General features: G+C 40.5%; 1 protein-coding gene and 2 long non-coding RNA genes across 37 annotated transcripts in view; 1 reads left to right on the forward strand and 2 right to left on the reverse strand.

Moving 5' to 3' along the window:
* madd (MAP-kinase activating death domain) overlaps positions 1 to 24,616 on the forward strand; it is a 62,172-nt gene that overhangs the window by 17,211 nt on the left and 20,345 nt on the right. For 11 of the 35 annotated variants that reach the window (XM_032519349.1, XM_032519365.1, XM_032519378.1 and 8 more), the window contains exons 8-23: positions 670 to 726; positions 1,571 to 1,743; positions 2,560 to 2,795; positions 2,890 to 3,046; positions 3,163 to 3,266; positions 3,413 to 3,618; positions 5,307 to 5,560; positions 5,807 to 5,946; positions 6,885 to 6,983; positions 7,489 to 7,530; positions 9,660 to 9,719; positions 14,513 to 14,621; positions 14,728 to 14,914; positions 21,198 to 21,348; positions 21,723 to 21,926; positions 23,287 to 23,337. In XM_032519349.1, coding sequence (XP_032375240.1) covers positions 670 to 726; positions 1,571 to 1,743; positions 2,560 to 2,795; positions 2,890 to 3,046; positions 3,163 to 3,266; positions 3,413 to 3,618; positions 5,307 to 5,560; positions 5,807 to 5,946; positions 6,885 to 6,983; positions 7,489 to 7,530; positions 9,660 to 9,719; positions 14,513 to 14,621; positions 14,728 to 14,914; positions 21,198 to 21,348; positions 21,723 to 21,926; positions 23,287 to 23,337 — 2,230 coding nt within the window. Of the gene's footprint in view, positions 1 to 669; positions 727 to 1,570; positions 1,744 to 2,559; positions 2,796 to 2,889; positions 3,047 to 3,162; positions 3,267 to 3,412; positions 3,619 to 5,306; positions 5,561 to 5,806; positions 5,947 to 6,884; positions 6,984 to 7,488; positions 7,531 to 8,289; positions 8,308 to 9,659; positions 9,720 to 14,512; positions 14,622 to 14,727; positions 14,915 to 21,197; positions 21,349 to 21,722; positions 21,927 to 23,286; positions 23,338 to 24,616 lie in introns of all 35 variants that reach the window. The other 24 variants (XM_032519479.1, XM_032519588.1, XM_032519619.1 and 21 more) reach the window with 9 other exon arrangements.
* Positions 150 to 24,165, reverse strand: LOC116691790 (uncharacterized). The gene is made up of 3 exons (XR_004332550.1): positions 24,089 to 24,165; positions 12,693 to 12,696; positions 150 to 162 (listed from the first exon to the last, which is right to left on the reverse strand). It is a non-coding gene; the product is annotated as an uncharacterized LOC116691790 (long non-coding RNA).
* On the reverse strand, positions 9,854 to 10,125 carry LOC116691794 (uncharacterized). The gene is made up of 2 exons (XR_004332551.1): positions 10,014 to 10,125; positions 9,854 to 9,978 (listed from the first exon to the last, which is right to left on the reverse strand). It is a non-coding gene; the product is annotated as an uncharacterized LOC116691794 (long non-coding RNA).

Genomic DNA, 24,616 nt, shown 5'->3' on the forward strand with positions numbered 1-24,616 from the left:
GGCTTTTATTTTGCTACACAGGCTTTATTGTGCCAGTGTTTTATCAATGCTTCTGAAAAGATCTGCTGTTTTTGTATCTCTCATCACCACTCCATCGTAACCACTGGTTCGTCCCAGTTGGTCACCATGGATGGCCATCATGTGTGTTTTAGTGGCTGGATTCTGTAGAAGAAGTCTGGTCACATTTGTGCTTGTTTTTGTGTCTCACGGTCGTTCATGTTGAGCATCTATTCTTTCCTCATTTTCCTCTTTCTCAAAATGTCTCTCTCTTCACTTCACTCACTCTCTTGCTCTACTGGCCGTCCATCACTTTCTCAAAACAAACACAAATGTATCTTTTTCTTTTCTCCTTTCTATAGTAAATTGTAGACTTGGAAACGATAAAGCAGCAAGGCATCTCTTTCTTTGCACAGACAAATCAAAAATAACATTAGCATTTTTTTCATTAAGCTAGATTTAGATTCATTTGGTTGGCACCAAAATATACTTAATCGCTGTCAGCAAAAAGCAGACAAATTGGGAAGTACTGTCGAAAGGAGACAAAGAAAAGAAAAGGGAAAGGGCCATGGTTGTGCCCCTTTCGCCATGTGCTGTTCCAGTGTCAGTCACAAAGTTATCATCCCAGGCCTTCATGTGATTCTCCTCGCATCTCTCTTATCCCCTTCCTAGTGTCTGGTTAGGTTGACCGTGATCACCCAAAAGCAGATCTTCTCCTCTGAAAATAAGGTTACTCATTTCTCCTCCTGTGGAATGTGTAATGCCCCTGCACGGATATCTTCTCTCTCACATTATTTTGCTTGTCACTACTACTTGTCTCCTACTCTTCCAAGACTTGACTAAAATGCATAACAGTGTCACAGAATGTTGCGGACCAGTTTTTTGATACACTGCTTAGCTCTGGCTTGAGCATGACTGAATGTGCGTGCATCTATCTTGGCATCAGTGAGTGTTATTGTAACCAAAACAAGATATGATGAAGCCAATCACTTTGACAAAGTTAACATTCATCCAGACCCAGCAACTAAATGTTCCATTATGCTAAGCTAAACATTGACATTTGAGTCTGCAGCAGTTCCCTTAAAGCAAACCATGCGTAGTGACTTACTTCCCTCGTGCCCTTCCTCTCCAAAATGACACGCCCACCACAGGCATCAACATGCACAAAACTGATCCCCCAGATGCTGTATGTAAGAAGAGTAAAGCCAAATTGTGACACCAGTAAAATTGGGTAAAACGAGGGTTGTAACCCAATAGTTCATCATCTCTTACCTCACTTAAGCACTCTACTGGGCAGCAGAAATGCTTGGTAGTAAGAGGGATTACTGTTTCGATTCATATTATTGGGTCATTTTATTTCCCATGTTTAAGTCTCCATTCTAGCAGTCAACCCCTTTACCCTAATTGTTTTCCCTCCTTAGAGAGGGCAAAAATGTCCCATTGAGTGACGCAAAAAGTTATTTTCTGAACTAAATGTTGATGCCAATAGTGGGAGTGGTCCAACACAGCGCTTTGTTTTTGTCTTCAGCTCCACTACCTTGTTTCTAACTTGTGTCACTGTCACCTGTTCTAGGCCTTGGCCAGCATGAGTTTGAACACCCAACCCATCCTGAACCTGGAGAAGTTCCAGGAAGGTCACGAGATGCCCCTGCTCCCTCCTGGACGAGATAAAGCCTCGCCGTCCTCAACGGAGTTCAACCCTCTAATTTACGGCAATGACGTTGATTCTGTGGATGTAGCCACCAGGCAAGCCGTGAATGTCTCTTTCCATGGTCTCTTTGCCATGTTTCTCTCTGTTTGTTTGAGGTGTGAGGAACACTGAAAAGGGGAAAAAATGACTGAAGAATTATATTTAAAGATATATTGATATGGAATTTCAGGGATGATAGCCAGTAATGCAAAGAACATAATAAATATGTATATTTAGATTGACAAGTTGATTTTTGGAAAAAGCCCAATATTTAGAGGCCCTTCATCTTTTAGAAGAAAAACAATACATGAAGGTATTGTATACTACACTATAGATCTTTTTATTTTTTTTATTTGTAGACTTATTACAGCCAGACGACGCCTCTTATTGTCAAGCATGTATAGGCTACAAAAACGAGTAGAATAACTGCATACTCAAGAACTAATTAATGCTTAAGACCTTGGACTAACAGTCCTGTGGTGTCGTTCATCTTCTGCTGCTCCCTCTGTTGCTGATGTGAATAGACACAAGGCTGGAGTGGTGCTGCTGGAGGAGAGAAGAAGCTAGTTGGTCTCAGCTTCAACATCTACAAGAATTCAACACATTTTAAGATAACTAATATCTAATTAGGCTCAACCGTTGCATACAATTAGCATTGGTGTTTAGATTGTTCATAACAACTTGCTGTTGGCATAACAAACTCTGTATGGCTGTGTAAAACACACCGGTCTGGTGCATGAACTTGCATTACGGGAGAAGACGCTGCATTCCTGCAAGTTTATCTTTCTGCGAGGCTATGTTCAGCTTATTCAACAGGTGTTTTTATAAATAGTTTGGACTGAAATTTTATGCTAAACTAACTTCTTTTATAGGGTCGCCATGGTACGGTTCTTCAACTCCCCAAATGTTCTCCAGGGGTTCCAGATGCACACTCGCACCTTGCGCCTCTTCCCCCGGCCTGTCGTGGCTTTTCAGTGTACTTCTTTTCTGGCATCTCGGCCACGACGCTCTTGCTTTGCAGATAAACTTTCTCACACCCAGGCAGTGGAGTTTTATGGAGAATGGGCTCTCAATCCTACCAACCTCGCCTTTCAGAGGATACACAACAGTAAGGCTCATTTGAGATGATGGTAGTCTGTATCTTTTTAATGTGCATTAAAGTGAGTTTTATGAACAATTTACTCTGCACACCTCTTTTTCAGATGTGTTTGACCCCTCCTTAATCGGAGACAAGCCCAAGTGGTATGCTCACCAGCTACAGCCAGTGGTCTACCGAGTGTATGATGGAAGCTCCCAGCTGGTAGAAGCTATGGCTGGTCCCTTGGAGGATGAGGGCAATGACTCTGACCCCACAGACAGGTAAGAAAGCGCAAGTTCCTTTTCAGGATAACAATTAAACATGTTTGGTTAAGTGTATTTTATCACTTCATAGCTAGTTTCAGGCAGCTCATAGTAATACATTTTATCGGTTGCAGTGGCAGTGACAGCGAGGCATGCGATGACTCCAGCTCATCCTATTCCTCACTTGGAGATCTTGTGAGTGAGATGATCCAAGGTGATATCCAGGGAGACACACCAAGTAAGTTTTTGTTTGATACATATACATACATACATACATACATACATACATACATACATACATACATACATACATACATACAAAGTTACGCACTGACCATATTCATACCATTTCCTCCTTTTTAATATTTGATCTTGGTGTCTTAGGCTTGGACCCGCCTACCCATGCTGCACTGGGAGACGCTAGTGAGGTTGAGTTTCAAGAGTTCCATGACTTCACGGAAAATCTGGGCTCTGAAGGTCCACCGAATGGGGACGGACCTGCCGAACCCTCGGATGGACAACCTCTTCGTTCAAGCTCTAGCACAACTGCAAGCTCAAGTCCCAGCACGGTCATCCAGGGAGTCAACCAAGTGTGTGATCTGTCCAATTAGTGTAAAGCTTAAATTCATTTTAGGAAACTGTATTTTTCCTTATCTTTACTTTCGTAGAGACTAAGAGCGTTTTCACACCGACAGATTTTAGTTGGGTTGAATCGAACAAAAGTTTGAATGCTTTGGTGGTGCGGTTTGTTTGGGCAGGCGAGAACGTGGCATTCTAACTCTGATGTGCACCAAAAGCGGACCAAACAAGCGTACTAAGACCTGCTTGAAGAGGTGGTCTCGGTACTCTTTCAGTCAAACTCTGGAGCGGTTCGTTTGTGGTGAGAATGTGATCTGTACTCAAACAGCACCAACTACACTGTACGTACTCTGCCAGTCTGAGCTAATGTCTCCTGTAGTCAGGTGTGTTTAGCAATCTGCGATGCAGCAGAGCGGCAAACTGTAGCAGCTTGCAGTGTTTCTATCACAGAAATAGACTGCGGCCAAGCTTGCTGTCTGTCACTCGTGTCTATGTGGTCAAACCAGCTGAAATTGGAGACAAACGCCGGCATCGTCTTGGTGACCAGAGCCGACGTAGTAACATCTCTTGCAAAACTATGTCTGATCATTTTTATTAAATGCGCTGGTTTGACCACTAGACCAGAACACAGGACCTTCTTCCTGTATTTACTTTCTTGCTCCCGCCCCCAGACATATCCGACCAATAAGAGGGCCGGACGTTCTTGCCTGATTTGAAATAACCCAATTTGGTGTGCTTGGATTTTTCCAAGTGTGAAACCAAATCAAACCAACCGAGGGCAAATTGCTGTAAGTTTACTAACTCACCAACTGATTGTGACCAAGCAAACAAACTACAGTTGGAAAACGCTCAGGTTGCTTTCACACCTGAGCTGTTTGGTCTGTTTTAACCAAACCCTGGAGCGTTTTGTCAGATAGTCCAAATGGTTTGGGGTGTTATAAAAACTCATTCAAACTCTGGTGCAGACCAACCAACCAAACTCTGGTTCGCTTTCAAGTCCACCACAGTTTGGTTAGTTTAGGTGAGAACGTGATCCGACCCAAATACTGGAAGTGAACTAAAAGCAGTGTATTTAAAAGACTGGAATTTAACCTGGCACACAGTTTAAGGACTCAGATATAAGGGATGAAAACCTCCAAACCCTAATCTAATATGGCCCTTACCTCGGTAGTCTTCTGTGTGACAACACATCATAATCTCCCTGTCATCAGGGCCGCCCTCTCCTTCACTTGCTGTCAGTCAGCTGCTCATAATCGTCACCTTCTTCTTAAATATTAAAAACGCTTAAACAGGAATCCCAAGACGTTATACATTTGGTGTTGCTGCATTATTTCTGAGACCTGAAGTGTCGGCGTGTTTCACTAGGACATTCTGTCAATTAGACGAATGTTTCGTCTGTATCACAGTTGTTTTTAATGATTGGTGCGTTTGAAAAACTGCAGTGTGAAAGTTTTCCAAAACTAAAAAATGCAACGATGTTGCAAGTTCACCACCGAATTGCAAACTGCAGGTGTGAAAACGCCCTAAATGCCTCCTGTTTGATGACTAATTTGGATAGGGCTTTATTTATTCATTAATTTTTTTTGTAGATACAGCGTTCGTTTGACATGAGCTGAGTGAATATGGCCAAACTATTAAGAAAAATTAAGGATATTTAATCGTCCATAATTCCTATTAATCTGTCTGCTCATTTTTCCAGGAGCAGGGGGAGACACCTGACCTCAACGCATCAGCAGGGACTGCTTTACAGAACCCTGTTCCCGCATTGGGCACTCAGCCATTCCTCAGACCTCCAGCTGACGCTGGCCTGGCTGACCAAGCCAACAAAAAGCAAGAGTATGACAACCCATACTTTGAGCCTCAGTATGGCTTTCCCTCAGAGGATGACCCTGATGCAGAAGAGCACGTGGAGTCATACACCCCTCGATTCAACCAGAACCTCAATGGCAACAAGTGTGTTCAACTTGTTCATCACTTGAATGAATGCATTATCATCATTCAAATGGGCTCTCTGACCAACCATGCAATGTTCTCTATCAAAACCCAGCATGTCCACTTACTCTCTCCATTCATGGTGGTCTTGAATCTGTGGCGGTGTGATGTTGTACTATGGTGTGAATGCTTGAGAGTTTCCCATATTGTATGTATAGGTCTCTGTGTCTATGATGCACTGTAATGTCTATTGGTCATTTTATTTAGGGCACAGCGTCCTTTACGTCCCAGTAGCCTGAGGCTTCCAGGAGAGTCCGATGGGGAGGGAGACTCCCGCAACAGCTCGCCAAACTCCACCATTTCCAACAGCAGCAATGATGGATTTGGAGGACTCATGTCCTTTGCCAGTAAGAATATTTGAATTTCATTTGTTTTCCTTTCAGCTTAGTCAAGCTGGTAAAACATGGAACGTGGGTTGATTTCTGTTGGCGATGTTGAATTGAAGCACCAAAACCAATAGCACTTGTCAAACCCAGATCACCAATTCTTGAAGACTTAACACCCAGCTTAAGCTTGAATACTCCCCCTCACAAAATCACAAATGCATTCAAATCCAGTGCACAGTGGGTGTAGTTGCCTACATGAAAGTGAACATGATGTTGCCTTGACATGCAATTGTCTCTCGACAACACACTCCCCACTCTTATTGCTTTGTTTATGTTCTGTTTACGGCTGCTGCTGGCTACTGTTTTTTCACAAAAAAAAGTTTAAAAAAAATAATCAGTGTATGCTACCTGCTCAGCACCAAACGGCATGAAGGGTTGCATTGTTGGAGGAACAGTGAAAGAGAAAACGGAGGACTGACTGAGCCAGGAATCAGTTGCAAGTAAACATTGGAGCTGCCATATATCTATTCCAAAGCTGTAGGGGGAGCTCTATAGAAAAACCTGCTAACAGAAAGCAAAGAAATTGCCAAAACTGCGTAGAGTCCCTTTAAGTGCTGAGAACATGAATTCAAATGACTGCTAAAGTGGTTCTTAAAATGTGGTATGTTAGTGTTCAGAGCTCGTTTCCACTCCACTCATTGGGGGGAAAATCCAGCTATGTCATGTCTTCTTGAATGATGACGAGTTTTCATTGTAGATACGGCCATTTACAAATCCCCTATTGGTTAATTTAACAATTTTTAACAGTTGTCTCTTGTTAACAAAGACTGCTTAGGCACTGTTTAGATGAGAGTAAACATATGATTCTTCAAAATTGATGTGGAGGGTGAATAATGGTAATTATAATACCCTTGGTTTTGCGTGATCATCTAAATTCTATTCCTGATTTCTGATTATAGGCAATCTTTACAAGAACCATGGCACCAGTTTCAGTCTGTCAAATCTTGCTCTTCCTAACAAGGCAGCGAGGGAGAAAACGCCTTTCCCCAGTCTAAAAGGTAGGGAAACACCGCTAATTTGACCACTTTTACAGGTGTTCAACTACTCACGCCATTTATGTTTATATCATCTTATTGTCTGGCCTAGTTATTCAGTGTGGTTTCAAGGCTAATAAGAAACATTATGATAACATCGTCCAGGACGTACAGGTACATTAGGGACAGAGTCATTTTGGCTCTATGTTAGCAGTCAGGTACCTGTGTATTAGGATATTTCTTATTGCTGTTTTATCAAACTAATTTAGGTTGCACTCAAATACAATGATTTGAATCCTCTCATTTAATATACTTTTACATACAATTCAAATATTAAACAAATCCTAGACACATTTATGGCCAACATTGCTCACCTTCTAAAAAAAAACCATAACTAATGTACACACAGATAAGCATTTGATATGTATTTAGTTTATCTTTTAGTATTCTTATTTAATTAACATATTGTCTTTCTTTCTCTGTCTTTTTGTTTCTATTTTTGTTTCTAAATTACTTTTTGGGGTAAAAGAATATTTCAATTTTGATATTGAGGAGGAAATGGAGCAAGCAGGTTTGCAGATCTGTTTTTACAGCCTGACTTTCTTCCCACTGGATTGCCAAATGGATATGGCACTATTTTATAGGAGAATATTGAGGATGTATCAAACAATGTTTTTCTCTCGTAACCGGAAAATCCACTCAAAAACAGACATATTGTTGCCATGTTCTTGGACAGTTTGTTATTGTTTTGATGAGCAAATCCTTCTCTTGGCCATTTATTATTATTTTTTTTATCATTTATTAGCCTTTTTTTCCTACTATACCATTACCTGATGGCGTAGAATGTGTTCAGATTAAGCATTTTTTGAGTAGTACATAGGTATAAATGTATGCCCATGTAGCGTTTGGAAGGAGATACACACGGCAAGCCAGGTTTTTTTTCCATGCAAACAGAGGAAAAGGAAGCAATCCAAAATAACTTCACAGATGTCAGCTTGACTGCAGTTACACATTACTGAAAACCTAAACATAACAAAATGAATCCAATCACAATCCCATCTGATGCTTAAAGTCAGCTATTAATTAAAGTGTTTCAGGGACTAAAATTCCACTCGAAAAAACGGTTAATAAAATATATATATATAATTTCTTTTAATTTTTAAAAAGTTTAATTCTGTTTTAGGCTGGATTTTCACTTTGACGAGAGAAAAAAAACCCAGCATGGTAGAAGCATGGGAATCTAACTCAATAGCTCCACTCCATGTGGAATAGCTGCCATAGAAATGTACTGTTCCTTTTGATTATGATGTGTTTTGTCTTTGTCGTTCAGATGACCCCGACAGCCCGGGTATGTTATGTCTGGTGTGATAGTTTGTATTAGCCCTCTAACTAGGCATTTCTCTATCCTTGAAGTGACATATAGATACCTATCTTACACCCTGTTTCTCAGCATTGGACTAAGATAGAAGATACACCTTTGATGTCATTCATGTACCTCTATGCCTTTCCCTCTGTTCCTTTGCCATACCACTCTGTGTGACTGGTGGGAGTCTTTTTGATGCGCTGAGATGCACACATTAATAGTCAAAAGTAGGGCTGCAACTACTGATTATTTCCAATTAATCGGATGATTAGTTTCTTGATTAATCGATTAGTTGTTCGGCCTAAAAAATGTCAGAAAATGGTGAAACATGTCGATCGGTGTTTTCCAAAGTCCAAAATGATGTTCTCAAATGACGTGTTTTGTCCACAACTCAAAGACTCAGTTTACTGCCATAGAAGAATTAAGAAACTAGAACATATTTCCAATTTAAAAAGCTGAAATTAGAGAATGTTTTTCTTTTTTTCATAAAAATTACTCAAACCGATTAATCGGTTATTGAAATAGTTGCCGATTAATTTAATAGTTGACAACTAATTGATTAATCCTTGCGGCTCTAGTCAAAAGATTACTTCTGTCACTGCAAGCTGTTAGTGGTGTGGCATCTGCACTACATGAAGGATGTTCAGTCCTTTAAACTCTGCATACCTAATTAATGTTTCAGTGTCTTTGAATGACGTTCACAGAAAGATGTGTCCTCCGTGAATGAGTTTATGTCCCAATGCCTCCCGACTCTCATATGTTTAATCCTTGCTTGCTTGTGTGGTGGCTTCCATTGTTTCGTGTTTCCTTCCCTTTTTGAGGTCACTCACTATTTAAAAAAACAAAAACAAAAAAACATTGATGATGCTTTGACAATCTCAGGATTTTTTATGGAATATTTTACTGTGTATCATGATCTTTGTGTTTTTGTGCTCAAAACAAGATTCGTACCTTACATCATGCACACATTCTAAAGAAATAACTCCATACATTTTCATTTTCATTGTTGAACTGGACTGTTCATTATTAGTCACATGGTTCAGGCCACTGATGTATGTACAGTACAACAAAGTATGAGCTATACACAGCTCCTACTTGGCACTGTGGCATTATCATCTTATTGAACACTTGGGTTGACACCATCATCATTGCACATTGTTGTTTTCTCTGTTCTGTCTGCCCTTTTCTCTTTTACTTTTTTCTTCTTCTTTGTTTTGGCGCCACGATGAGCATGTCTGTTGTGTTATGGGTTGATGTTCAGACTGGTTGTGTCTGGGCCGGTGTCCCTCTCTCTGTCCAATTTTTTTCACGGCACTAATTCTGGGTTTTGTGTGCAGTATTTGGGCTAAATTCTCTAATGGAGATAATTACAGAGGCCGGCCCGGGGAGCGGAGAAGGTGGGTTATGCCCTTTTAATCGAGTGAGCTGCATGCTTCTCCAAGCCAGTCAACCACATCTCCCGGCATCCCTCTGTCTATGCTCATTTCAGTCACCGTGTGTCATCAAAGATCCAGTGGAGCATTGAGTGTTGTTTTTTCACACCGACATCCATAGTGACTGTTCCCCTTCCTCAGACTAACTATTGTTTCACTCCACACTATGTTTTAACTTTATTTATTGAACTAGCCTTATCACAAGAAAGTTCCAAAGAACTTACTTAAATATACCTAGATCTAACCTCAGTAATTAACGGGAAAAGTTAAACAATACATTATATAACAAATAACCACAGGGAAGCAAATGAAGCAGATATCTGGCCGCTGCAGATACAGTATAAGAATAGAATATTAGCTAATCTACCAGCATCCATTGTTTCTCATTGTTTTTCTTGTCCTTTATACACTCCCACAGAGTACAAGTGGGGTTGGGGCCAATCATGCGGTAATTGTGCTTTTCACAATGAGCAGTGACTACAGTAAAAATACGCAAATGTTAAACCTAACTGGTGAAAATCTTATTTCAATATCAGTGAACTATAGTCTAGAGCTGCAACGATTAATCGATTAGTTGTCAACTTTTAAATGAATCGACAAATATTTTGATAATCGATTAGTCGGTTTGAGTAAATTTTTTTAAGACTAAAGTAAAAATTATCTGATTCCAGCTTGTTAAATGTGAGTATGTTCTAGTTTTTCTCTCCTCTGTGACAGTAAACGAAACATCTTTGAGTACATTATCTAAGGCATTTGGGAAACACTGATCCACATTTTTCAGCATTTTTTAACATTTTATAGACTAAACAACTAATCGATTAATCGGGAAAATAAGAGATTAAGACATTAATCGACTATGAAAATAATCGTCAGTTGCAGCCCTACTATACTCAGACAAGACACTGGTTGTCTGGATGTTTGTCATGACAACTATAACCTGATATGCGTTCTGGTTGTGCCAATTTTACTGTTGTTTAGATTGAACACTCCAGACATCATAGATAAGGCACAATGTTTGACAACATTTAGTGCATTTCCTAGGAGTTTCCAGGCGGGGTTGGGGGGATCAGGCTGTCACTGTTTGTCAGATCTCAAGAGGCTTTAGATAGTTGTTGGTATTATTACGTCAGTACTGAACCAATTTTGTAATATTTAAAAAATGGATTGAACCGTATTATTTTTGTATAGTAAAACATACAAAAATACGCATGCTCAGGACCTACAGTGCTCAGGACCTACAGTGCTCAGGACCTACAGTGCTCAGGACCTACAGTGCTCAGGACCTACAGTGCTCAGGACCTACAGTGCTCAGGACCTACAGTGCTCAGGACCTACAGTGGGGGAGAACTAGTATTTGATCCACTGCAGATTTTTCAGGTTTTCCTACTTACAAAGCATGTAGAAGTCTGTAATTTTTTTATCATAGGTACACTTCAACTGTGAGAGACGGAATCTAGAACAAAAAACCCAGACAATCACATTGTATGATTTTTTTAAATAATTAATTTCCATTTTATTTTATGACTTAAGTATTTGATCACCTACCGACTGGTAAGAATTGCGGCTCTCACAGACGTGTTAATTTTTATTCAAGAAGCCCTCCTGTTCTCCACTCATTACCTGTATTAACTGCACCTGTTTGAAGTTGTTACCTGTATAAAAGACACCTGTCCACACACTCAAACAGACTCCAACCTCTCCACAATGGCCAAGACCAGAGAGAGCTGTGCAAGGACATCAGGGATACAATTGTAGACCTTCACAAGGCTGGGAATGGCTACAGGACAATGGGCAAGCAGCTTTGTTATCTGATGTACCAAATACTTATGTCATGCAATCAAATGCAAATTAAGTATTTAAAAATCATACAGTGTGATTTTCTGTATTTTTGTTTTAGATTCCGTACCTATGATAAACAATTAGTAATTCAAATCTGCTCCAAAATACAATGGGTTCTTTCTTGGTCCATGCTACACCCAACCAACCATTAAGTTTCATGAAAAACAGGCCAGTAAAAAGTAAAAAGTATAAAGAAAAAAGTAAAATAATAAAACCTTTAAAAAGTTTCAGAGCCGTGGGCTAAATTGTCCAATGGAGTATTTTGACATCCTAAACTAGTCACTGCGTAGCTATTCATATCAAAAACCCTTCCTAAACACAAACTGAACAAAGAGTTCTCCAGTCCTTGGCAGCACACCAGTATTTTATTATTTATTTATTTATTTATTTTTATACATCTGGCCATCTGCAGCAAGGCTATTGTTTTATAATGAATGCTGACAACCCCATCACAAAATCTTAGTCAGTAGAAAAATGTATATTTACTGAGGCTGTCCGCCTAACGACTTTTCAGGTTTTTCTTACTTTGTACATGCAGGCCAATTAGTTTGTGTTTCAGTGTAAATGGTTTCCTATCCATCAAGTTGAGCAAACATGTTTTAGCTGTGTCATTATGCTCTTTAGAATGTGTGCAGAGGTGACGTTACTTGATAACAGAAATGTGTAGGTTTTACCCCAGAAGAGACCTTAAATATGGGTGGACCATCCAGACCGGTATTTGGTGTCATGAAGGGGATGGGATGAAAAGATGAAAAAGTCTGGTCATGTACAGTAATGTTCCCCAAATCTACCTTTTATAATTGATAGATATTTCTTTTGAAGTATTTTATCAATCCTATTTCTGACTGTGAATGTGTATAATGTGAGTCAGTTGTCAATGTGAGTCAGACACTTGGGTGACTGTCGCACTGTCTCTCCATTTTTACTAAGGTCATCAAACAATTTGATCCCCAGGGGCAAGGACCATTAAAGAAAAAAGCTGCAGCCTCAAAGTATCGTCCATTAATAAACCGCTGGGCTCTTTTAGCATCAATAAAAATATATTGATGAAAGCCTTCAGCAGAGGCTCCAGAGGAGCTACTACTGTTTGTTATTAACAAACCTTTTCATTTAGCCTCAGATATGTCTGGCCACCTAATGGTACAAAAGCCATAACCCTCTTCCTGCAGTGATGTTTATCTTTCTCCTAAAATGCCTTTGGATTTCATGTGCTGCTGCTATTGTATCACTTTATGATTTAGTCTCAAACAGCTATGCTTCATTGGTTTTCAAACAAAAAAGACGCAGGAAAAAGTCTGCTTGTGCAATTGAAGTACTGGTATTGGGCATAAAACCTCTTTTTTTTTGTCACCATGACACTCCAGCAACAATAATAAACAATAGATCCCTGCTGTCACATGAAACTGACAATAAACCAGCCTGTAATGACAGATGTCAGATCAGAAAGCTTTCTGCCCTCTGCTCCTCCCCCATCCTTTCATGCCTTAGAAACACAATAAGCACGTAACAAAATGAAGAAATTCTCTTGTTTGTCTTTGTATTTTGGTCCGTCTTTAGCTCAGAACACTCTCACTAAATGCACTCGTCACAGTGTAGGGCAGTAGAGTTTGGGATTACCACACTCCAATAATCTGGATTGACTCAACTTTAAGGAGCAGTGTGTAGGATTTAGGTGGCAGAAATGGAATATTTTTAATTTTATTTAAAAAAAATTGTGTATAATCACTTGAAACTAAGAATTGTTATCTTAGAATCCTTGTACATATCTATTATACAAATCTATATAGGTAGCGGGTCCTCGTTCATGGAGTCCGGCGGGTTGCACCGCTGTGTTTCTACAGTAGCCCAGAAGGGACAGTTTCTAGAGAGGGTCTTTCAAGTTTTTACGTTATGCTGGGTAGCGAGAGAGAGAGAGAGAATCTGTGTGAGTTAACATAACCTCTACATGATTAATAAAAATGCACATTGTCTGCCCAGCTTTAAGTAGAATGAAAACATTGACATCAAGGAAATTTTGTCGTAAGATGCCAGAATGTGTAACATCTTTGAGGTTATTAATAGCAGTGTGAGCTTTTTACGTCTGTCTCTGAGGTATAAAAACAGAGACCTCAACAACCAGATGTGACACTCATTAATGAGCAGCTTCTTTAAATGCTGCAGTGGTTTGGACTGAGGCTGGGTCAAGTCTCAAATGCATTTGTTTGAGTCAGTTGAATAAGATAGATTTGCCTAAATGTTTTGAGCCTCTTTAATGAATATACTATAATATAATGCTAAAATGATTGACCCAACCCCCACAAATGGGGAATACGCAGATGCCGAGCATCCCACAGCATTGCAGCGCTGTATTAAAATGAGTCCCCTTGTGACGTTGTGGTGTAACTCATTTTCCTCGCCATCCACTCTTTATTTTCTTTCATGCATGATCATAATGATGTAGGTGCTTTACACACTATCCTCCATCTGACCTCACATCTTTATGCTGCTAATGTGTGATGCCACCACCACACCATAGTCATTTAGTGTGTGTGTGTGTTTGTTTGTGTGTGCCATGTCCCTGTTTGATTTGTCCTTCACCACTCTTGTTGTAATAATAGACTCTAGCAGCTCTAGTAATTTGTTTTTGTCTGATCAGAAGTAGATAACCTTCAGTAGATTCCAGGTGTGGTTGTCCTCCACACACAGTGATGTAGACCGCTTTCTTTTCTATTCGATGTGGTAGCCTAAAAAAAATATTTTGGAAGTCGTTTCCTTTCCTGACTTACAGTTCCTGGTGAGCAAATGCCTTTGTGTGTGTCCAGTCCACTCCTGAGTGCTTTACTGTCTGGTGACCTAGTAGTTTACAGTTTTTGTTTTGTTATTTTGGCTTTCTTGTTCTGTGATGTTGAGAAACCTCATTGTTTCTGTACTTGTTCCAGGCGCTCGTGCACCACGAGCACTTGTAGACCAGAAGTCTTCAGTAATCAAGCACAGTCCAACAGTGAAGAGAGAATCGCCCTCTCCTCAGGGCCGAGTCAACAACACAAGGTAATTAATTCTTTCAAATGCACAATTTCTGCCTTGCAACTAGATAAGAGCATATTGTCGAAACATATATTTAATTGTATGATGCTACATCTGTTGAATATGACAGTGAGAACCAGCAGTTCTTGAAGGAAGTGGTGCAGAGTGTTCTGGAAGGTCAGGGAGTCGGATGGCTCAACATGAAAAAGGTGCGCCGCCTGTTGGAGAACGAGCAGCTTCGTGTGTTTGTGCTGAGTAAGCTGAACCGAGCCATCCAGTCAGAGGAAGACGCCAGACAGGAGATCATACGTGATGTGGTGAGAGTGGTGTTTTTGCCCTTCCCACTGTTGGCCCAATGCATGATATTAACAGTATATCATTAATGATATTAACAACAAAACCAGAGGAACAAAAGTCAGAATGATACAATTGGACCACTGTAGTCGGCTGTAATTATTGTTGGAATTTTAATTTCTTTTGTAGAAGTACGGTTGTTTGATATTAGTTTTTCTCCGCTAAAGTTTTTTTTTTTTTTTTTGAATTAGTCATATCAGGGCTTTAGTTTGTTAGTTACGTAGTTTTATTTTATTTTATCATCATGCCAAACACTTTGCAAACCCATATGGGATTACAAGACATCTCAAACCTGTTAAACAGACATCATATACAGTGTATGTGTGTGTGTGTGTGGTGTGTGTGTGTGTGTGTGTGTGTGTGTGTGTGTGTGGTGTGTGTGTGTTACACACACACACACACACACACACACACACACACAGATTTATTGGCCAGCCAATATATCGGGCCGATATTTGCAATTTTACGTGTATCGGCATCAGCCAATGTGCGTCTGCTGCGTTTGCTGATTTTTCCCAGCAGTGTTTCTAAGTTGGAAGTCATGCCGCTAGGCAGCTCTTTTTGGCCCATCTCTTGTTCGTTTAAATGGTCACCCACAGCCTTTACTTATCTTGGAATTTCCATCACCCCATCTTTAGAGGCCAACTTTGAACTTCTCTTAAAGCATATATGTGACGACTTGGACAGATGGATCTCTCTTCTACTTTCAATGATGGGTAGAATTGCCTTACTCAAAATTAATATTTTACAATTTTATCCTTTTCCCTGTCCCTGTTTTGTTTAATAATAAGACAGAAGGGTAAATGGCTGGATCCGCTCAAATATGTGGAACAGAAAGAAACCACAACTAAAAATGGCTAAGTTACATATGTCTCTGGATCAGGGAGGCTTAGCCGTTCCAAATGTTAGGCTCTATCAGCTGGCTGCACAGCTTCAATACATAACTGAGTGGATTAATGGTGACCCAGATTCATTGTGGCTAGATCTGGAATCTGTTAATGCAGGTAATGGCCTCTCAAGTCTTTTATTTGCCTTGGACTCAAGGAAAACTAAGAGTGTGGAGTGCAATAACATTTTAATTACAATTAGTATGCAAGCTTGGCGAGCAGTAAGGAAGTTAGAGGGTCGTTCAGGGTCGAAATGTGGCCTCCCGAGAAACCACTTCTTCAGGTATCTGCAAAATCGCAGCTTCATCCAGAACCAAGACAGATATGACTTTGACTTTTAGGCTTCACCGATCAAATGTTTACTTCTTGGTAGAGGCAAGAAAGCAGTTCTCGGTCGGGGGTATGCTGAGCTCAACTCTGCTAGCAATATAAACTTAGAATATCTTTGTTGCAAATGGAATGCTGATCTCAATCTCACAATAGCTGAATCAACATGGTTGGAAATATGGCGGTTAGCTCGAGAGATTTCCATATTTTACAGAAACAGAGAGACTCAATTTAGAATATTGCATTGTCTGAAAAGTGTTCCAAATGTCAGGTAGAGGTGGGAAGCTATAGGCATTGTATGAACAGTCCCTGACAAAAGTCTTGTCGCTTGTGTACAAATTCACCTGAAGTGCCGCTGAAATATATTTCTAATCAAGATTTATTTACAAGAAATGGCTCATTTTAATCCCAACAGCTTTTGTAATAATGTTTCAGTGCAAAAAGAAACTGTCAAAAAGTATTCTAATACTCACAGCTTGGTAAAGCCCATTGAGTCAATTTTTGCATGGAAATAAGTGTTGTCGCCTTGTCATATGAGCTTCACCTGTGACTAATAATGGATCAATTAGGTCTCAGGTGTGTATAAAAACAACCCCAGTACACTAGACCTTCACGTCAACTGCAACTAGACATCTGCAAACATGCCTAAGATTCACCCTGAGACTAAAGTTTTGATTATCAAGAGGCTGATGACCAGATCCACTGCTGATGTGGCAGACACCTTCAATGTGTCTCAGCGTCAAGTACAGAGGATTAAAAAACATTTGAAGACACTGGAGATGTTTTTGACAAGCCCAGGTCAGGCAGACCCCGCAAGACAACTGCTCGAGAGGACCGTTTGTTGGCTCGAAAATCCAAGGCCAGCCCATTTTCCACTGCAGCAGAGCTCCACCAGACCTGGTCCCCTGAAGTCCCTGTGTCAACCAGAACAGTTTGTCGGATTCTGTCTCAAAATGGCCTCCATGGTCGAATCAGTGCCCAGAAGCCAGCACTAAACAAAAGACAATTGACAAACCGTGTGGCGTTTGCCAAGGCCCACAGCCTGCTAAAAGGATGGACGCTGGAGAAGTGGAAGAAAGTGGATTTTTCAGATGAATCTTCTGTTGAATTACACCACAGTTGCCGCAAATATTGCAGGAGACCTACTGGAGCCCGCATGAATCCAAGATTCACCCAGAAAACAGTGAAGTTTGGTGGCGGAAAAATCATGGTCTGGGGTTACATCCAGTATTGGGTGTGCGAGAGATCTGCAGGGTGGAAGGCAACATCAATAGTCTCAAATACCAAGAAATCTTAGCTACCTCTTATATTCCCAACCATAAAAGAGGCCAAATTCTCCAGCAGATGGTGCTCCATCGCATACTTCCATCTCCACTTAAAAGTTCCTCAAGGCGAAGAAGATCAAGATGCTCCAGGATTGGCCGGCCCGTCACCAGACATAAACATCATTGCAGCATATGTGGGTAGGATGAAAGAGGAAGCATGGAAGACCAAACCAAAGAATATTGATGACTCTGGGAGGCATGCAAGACTGCTTTTTCTAGCTACAGTGCCTTGCGAAGTATTCGGCCCCCTTGAACTTTTCAACCTTTTGACACATTTCAGGCTTCAAACATAAAGATATCATTTTTTATTTTTTGTGAAGATCACCACAAGTGGGACACAAATGTGAAGTGGAACCAAATCTATTGGGATATTTTTAAACTTTTTTTACCAATTAAAACTGAAAAGTGGTGCGTGCAAAATTATTTGGCCCCCTTGCATTAATAATTTGTAGAGCCACCTTTTGCTGCGATTACAGCTGCAAGTCGCTTGGGGTAATGTCCTCTATCAGTCTTGCACATCGGAGACTGAAATTCTGCCCATTCTTCCTTGCACAACAGCTCGAGCTCATAAGGTTGATGGATAGCGTTTGTGACAGCATTTTCAGTTCTTTTCCACAGATTCTCGATTGGATTCAGTCTGGACTTTGACCTTGCCATTCTAACACCTGGATACGTTTATTTGTGAACCTTCCTTTGTAGATTTTGCTGTATGTTGGGATCATTGTCTTGTTGGAAGATAATCTCCGTCCCAGTTTCAGGTCTTTTTGCAGACTCCAACAGTTTTCATCCAGAATGGTCCTGTATTTGGCTGCATCCATCTTCCCCTCATTTTACCATCTACCCTGTCCCTGCTGAAGAAAGCAGGCCCAAACCATGATGCTGCCACCACCATGTTTGACAGTGGGGAGGGTGTGTTGAGGGTGGTGAGCTGTGTTACTTTTACGCCAAACATATCGTTTTGCATTGTGGCCAAAAAGTTTGATTTTGGTTTCATCTGACCAGAGCACCTTCTTCCACATGTTTGGTGTGTCTCCCAGGTGGCTTGGGGCAAACTTTAGACAAGACTTTTTATGGATATCTTTGAGAAATGGCTTTCTTCTTGCCACTCTTCCATGAAGGCCGATTTGTGCAGTGTACGACTGATTGTTGTCCTATGGACAGACTCTCCCACCTCAGCTGTAGTTTTTCTGCAGTTCATCCAGAGTGATCATGGGCCTCTTTGCTGCATCTCTGATCATCTTCTCCTTGTCTGAGCTGAAAGTTTACAGGGACGGCCAGGTCTTGGTAGATTTGCAGTGGTCTGATAACTCCTTCCATTTCAAAATGATCGCTTGCACAGTGCTCCTTGGATGTTTAAAAACTTGGGAAATCTTTTTGTATCCAAATCCGGCTTTAAACTTCTCCACAACATATTACGGACCTGCCTGGTGTGCTCCTTGGGCTTCATGAAGCTCTCTACGCTTTCAACAGAACCCTGAGACTATCACAGAGCAGGTGCATTTATACAGAGACTTGATCACACACAGGTGGATTCTATTTATCCCATCAGTCATTTAGGACAAAATTGGATCATTCAGAGATCCTCGCTGAACTTCTAGAGTGAGTTGCTGCACTGAAAGTAAAGGGGCCGAATAATTTTGCACGCACCACTTTTCAGTTTTTTATTTTGCTAAAAAAATGTAAAATATCCAATAGATTTCATTCCACTCCACAATTGTGTCCCACTTGTTGGTGATTCTTCACAAAAATAAAAATGTATTCTTTATGTTTGAAGCCTGAAATGTGTCAAAGGTTAAAAGTTCAAGGGGGCCGAAAACTTTCGCAAGGCACTGTATTCCTGATGACTTCATCAATACAATTGTATGAATCCTTGCCAAAACCGCATGGATGCATCCTTCAAGCTCATGGAAGTCATACAAGATATTAATTTGAATCTCACAGCACCGCTATTTAATTTGCAGACATGTTAGTATTTGTTGTAATTTGTTCAATTTCTGTATAGGCGAAAAAACTTTTGTCTTGCCAAATTTGACCTTTCTGTCTTGTTTTAATAAATCTTTTTTTAGTGAAACTATTTATTTCAGTGCATTGAACATCATTTGGGAGGGTTTTAAACTTTTCATATGAGCTATTTCTTACACCAATTGATTAATTAAAAGTCAGGTTAATAGCAGGTGTTTCTACAAAATAGATAAGCGACAAGACTTTTGTCAGGGACTGTAGACATGTATCCATGTTGAGTAGTACTGGGATAAAATTGTCAGTAAACTGAATTTGATTTTTAATGTCCAGCTGAATGCTGACCCTCAGGTTCTGCTTCTTGGCTTGCCCAGTCCTCACATTAAAGGATCTCTTCAAAGAAGGCTCCTCTGTATTCTCACATTTGCTGCTTGCAAAAATCTATTTCTCAGATGGATTAATAATACACCACCTACAATTGGGTGTTGGCACAAAGTGATATTTGACTTACTGCCAATGGAATATCTAACATACAGATTCAAATGTAGGGTGGAGGATTTCATTAGGATCTGGACGTTTCTTTAAATATGCTGGTAAAAGACTTACAACTATTGTATTAAAAGGGATGGTAGATGACAATGAGGAAAAACTGGCTTACTGATGTTTTTAGGTCGTAAGGTTGGATATTATTTTCTTTATTACTCTTCTTTCTTTTCAGATATGTATTTGCTACATCACTGTCAGTTGTAACGGGTCTGAGCATTTCCATTATGTCAGTGTGTTAATGTGTATGTAGGTGTACGTACATATACTTAGATCCCATTACTCCCCAGTTATACAGTCATAGTTTAAAGTAGGGAGACGATTTTCTCTGAGTGTATTGTGCTGTGTATATCATATAACAGGTTGTTGGAGATTTGTTCTTTTTGTTGTTTCTTTTCTGTGTTTATGTGACAAAATGTAATAAACACATTTAAAAAAAGAAAGAGAACCCAGGTTGGACAGATTGCTGTCTGCATTTACCCTGCAGAAATCTGAGGAGCAGTTAACCATAGTCCTCATAAATCTAATGGAGTTGACAATGCTAATACAAAGAAATCAGAAGGTGACAGGACATCCGGCCAAAATAAGGGACATCTGGCAAAATTTCTGGCGGCTACGGGGCAATCCCGGAAGTGAAACGTCGTCGATATAGATTACTCGATAAATAAAGTTAACAACACTGTTGGTCAAAGTCAAGTGAACTCACTGCAAAAACTTCACTTTGACTATGACGAAAAACTTAATTCAAGAAACTGTCATGCCCACTTTTTCTTCTTTTATATTCACTTTTCAATTCAATTTTATTTATTGTATCAATTCATAACAAACGTTATTTCGGGATACTTTACAGATAGAGTATGTCTAGACCACACTCTAATTTCCAAGGACCCAACAGTTCTAGTAGTTCCCTCCAGAGCAAGCAACAGCAGTGGCCTCGGACAGACTCAGGCTCTTGGTGTCTGACGGCCGGTTGTGGTTGAAATGAAGAGTGACAATAACAGTCACAGTAAAAAATAATGGAACAGTGACTAAAAATAGTATTAGTTTATGCACAGCATTACGAGGCAGGGCAGAGCAGGATGTAACGGGGCTTCGCAGGACGTGTAGCAGGACCACGGCGACAGCTGCAACCATATATTGCCCAATGTCACAATTGTTGTCTTGTTAAAATCATTATTAACCTCGTTGCTGTGTTTGGTTTCTAGGAGGTGAGCAGAAAGGTATATAAAGGCATGCTGGACATCTTAAAGTGCACAGTTTCCAGTCTGGAGCATTCTTACACTAATGCAGGCATCGGAGGAATGGCCAGTGTCTTCAGCTTACTGGAAATCGCACGCACACATTATCAAACCAAAGGTACGTTCCCTGCGCAGGTTAGCACAATGCAACAATTTAATGCTGGTTTGTGTGATAGATTTATTTCAAACCTTTGAAGACCTGCTGTGCTGAGAAATGTGTAACAGAAGCTGGCCTGTGCTACTAACACTTGTCCATGTTTTTGCACTGTGTTTATATTAAGCTTTAAGCTGCACGCTAGACGTTGATTCACTAAAACATTAACGGTAGTTTAGATCTCATCAATGTTTTTTCTTCTTTGTCTAATAAGGAAGGAATCCTTTCCCAGTTTAAATCTTCCCCCTTTATTTTTTTTTTTTTATTATTATTTTTTTTTTTTTTGTGTAATGTTGATGAACTCTGTCTTTGGCCCCTTCATTTTGGTCAATTGGTAGACCCAGAAAAACGCAAGCGAAGTCCCACAGACAGTGCTGGCAGCCCCGGGAGTAAAGAGAGTCCTTCTGGTCGTATGGAGACTGCCAGACCTCAGGGCCTCCTGAATGTTCCTCATCTGCAGCTGCCGCACCACACAACGGGCAAAGGAGCCCGCCATTTTGATACCCGAAGTCTGAACGAGGAAAACTTTATTGCCTCGATTGGTGTGTACGCCACTCCAGCACCGGTTGCATGTGCATTGTGAGATCCCCTATCCCTGTCCCCTACAAGCTCATCCACCTTAATACCCTCCTCCAACCCTTAAAAAGTATGATCCCTTCACTTTTCCCTGACAGATTCTTACAGGTGTTAAATATTCCATACACTTTGACCTGAAACACTGGTGATAATCACGGGGGGGAAAAAAAAAAAAAATGGTTGTGAAGATTTACTCCTGTTATCTTATACACTGTCTCTGTAATGATTTTACAAAATACAATTTTTCATTTCAAATGAAAATCTATATTCAGAATTTGGCCCCAGTTAAAATATATGAAGAATACTTAAAAAGTGTCTGGAATATTTTCCTGTGTGCCAGACTGCGTGTGTTTGTCTCACCTTCCTTAAACATCTGTGCCCCCGTTTGCCTCCCCTCTGGACTTCTGTGGTCAGCCTTTTCGCAACCTTGAATGCATGTCTTTGTTTTGGTCTTCTAATACCTAAATCTGCAGTAGTGGACGAGGGAAACCAGAGGTATGTGCATCGATAGTCAAAATCGGTGCTCGTCTGTGCCTTTACTGCAGGTTTCTGCGAGACGTGCTGTAGAAAATGGCAGCTCCCTTTTGCTCTCAGCATGGAGGGTGGAAGCAACACTCCCCAGTATACAGTCCCAGAAAAGATACAAATTATCTATTGGTCGCCAAAGAACCAACTGACTTAGAAGACTTGATAATCTCTTAAGCACTTCCATTTCCGAGAATTACTCTGGGTCTGTATACAGGGGACCCTTCAGTCAACCACCCTGACGCCTCTCCTGCCCGCACCCCTTTTCTTCCTGTTAGAAGTTGCACCTTCAATTCTACAGTATGCTGTGAGACTTGCATCCCGGCTTCTGCAACTGCTCCATTTCACCTGCTGGCTAGTCGGCCTCTCAACCCTCATCCCAAGCTCTTTTCCGAATCAAACATCCCTCGCTTTCTCACCGTTGCTCTGGAGAGCCAGACAAATGCAGTCGATGAAATCTGTGGCCTGTGATCAGAGCCAACGCTCATTCCGACGTCACTGTGTGGCTCTCCAGGACTTTGGGCCGGGAGCTCTGGGTGTGTTGTAATGTTACCTTAGTAGCTGTTTCACACAGTGGTTCCAACTTGACAACAAAACACTTATTTTTAATTGTGTCCAGATTAAAGCACAGCTACAGGCAAACATTACAAAACACCTCCATTAAACAATGACAGATTCTCAAATGCTTATTTTGTTTTTTTTGTTTTGATTTTAATGCTCATCCACCATACATGCCTTTTCAACCAGCTCTCTGACTCTCTCTCTGTCTTTCTCTCCTTGCTTGCAATGCATCTTGGGTAGAATTGTGGAGCAAGCACCAGGATAAGCAAAAAGCTATGGAAAAACCACAGAGTAAGAGACTTTTCACACACCAAAAAAAAAAAAGATTGGGGTGTTTACCCATTGACCTTTTCCCACCCCCTTGTTTCCACATTTCCAAACTCACCAGTGTCTTTATTCATGAATAAATAAAGGGGAGGAGTGCGCCTAATAAAAATGTCTGAACGGATAATGGAAAAAATATAGGTAAGAAGTCTCGATGTGAAATTATAAGATCAAGATTGGATTTATTAGCTACTACAAATCAGATGTGGATCAGGGTAATTTCAGTGGAGGTACTCTGATGTTCGAGTTCTATCACATGCCACTGGATCTTTTTTGCAGTATAGTTATTATCCTAGTGGTGTTACCTAATAAAAACAAGGGTCACAGAATTTCTCACAAATATAGCGGTGTGAGAAATTACACCCTTATTTTAGTTCCAAAAATGTATTTTTATGTTTTGTTTAATCAAGAATTAAGATGGCAGCCAGTCTTGGTAAGTTTTCTCCCTTGCACATGACAGTTCTTGCAGCAGCCGTTACTACAAGATGTGCTACTTGGGTTGCGCCCATGAACAATTTGCCAAATCTTTTCTGCCAATGCCAAACAGCTTATTCTGCCATTTACTCGTTTGGTTTTTGGTGAATTGGATGATTGACGTTTGAAGAAACAAGACATATTGGCAATTTAACAACTTATTCATTTCACAAACAGGAGCCTCAGTAGTGTGTGGAAGAACCGTACACAGCCACAACAGCCTGACACCTCCTCCTCTGGTCACACACTGCCGTGGGATGGCATCCTATTCTTCAACCAGCATTTGTTGCAAGTCAGCCAACGTGGTTGTGTTGGTCCCTCTGACACAGAAAGCATGCCCAAGTTGCCAATCTAGCACCTGATTGCCAGCACCTGGGGGCGCCAGAAGCTCAAAACAAGTGTCAATAGCAACACCAAAACAACCTGTTTGGCATTGGCAGAGAAGATTTGGTATATTTTTCATGGGCGCAACCCACATACTCAGCGCTGCCGCCCATCCTAAAAATGCATGTTCCTTACAAATAGGGCACCATTTGAAAGCGAACCAACGGTTCTAACAGTATAAGATTTATTGCCGAAAAGCATTGTCACCACAGAGAAATAATCTACCAAACACAAATTTTCTTACTTTTTGTGCTAAGTTTAAAATACAGTAGGAACTCAGCTTCGTTAACTTAACAGCTGTAGCTCACAAGGTGAGATGCAGAACATACTGTAAAAACCAACACATGCGTACTGGATAAATGTGTTGTTTTTTCTTTTTACATTCCCC

This window comes from Etheostoma spectabile, chromosome 1, assembly GCF_008692095.1.
Source record: "Etheostoma spectabile isolate EspeVRDwgs_2016 chromosome 1, UIUC_Espe_1.0, whole genome shotgun sequence".
Lineage (NCBI taxonomy): Eukaryota > Metazoa > Chordata > Actinopteri > Perciformes > Percidae > Etheostoma > Etheostoma spectabile.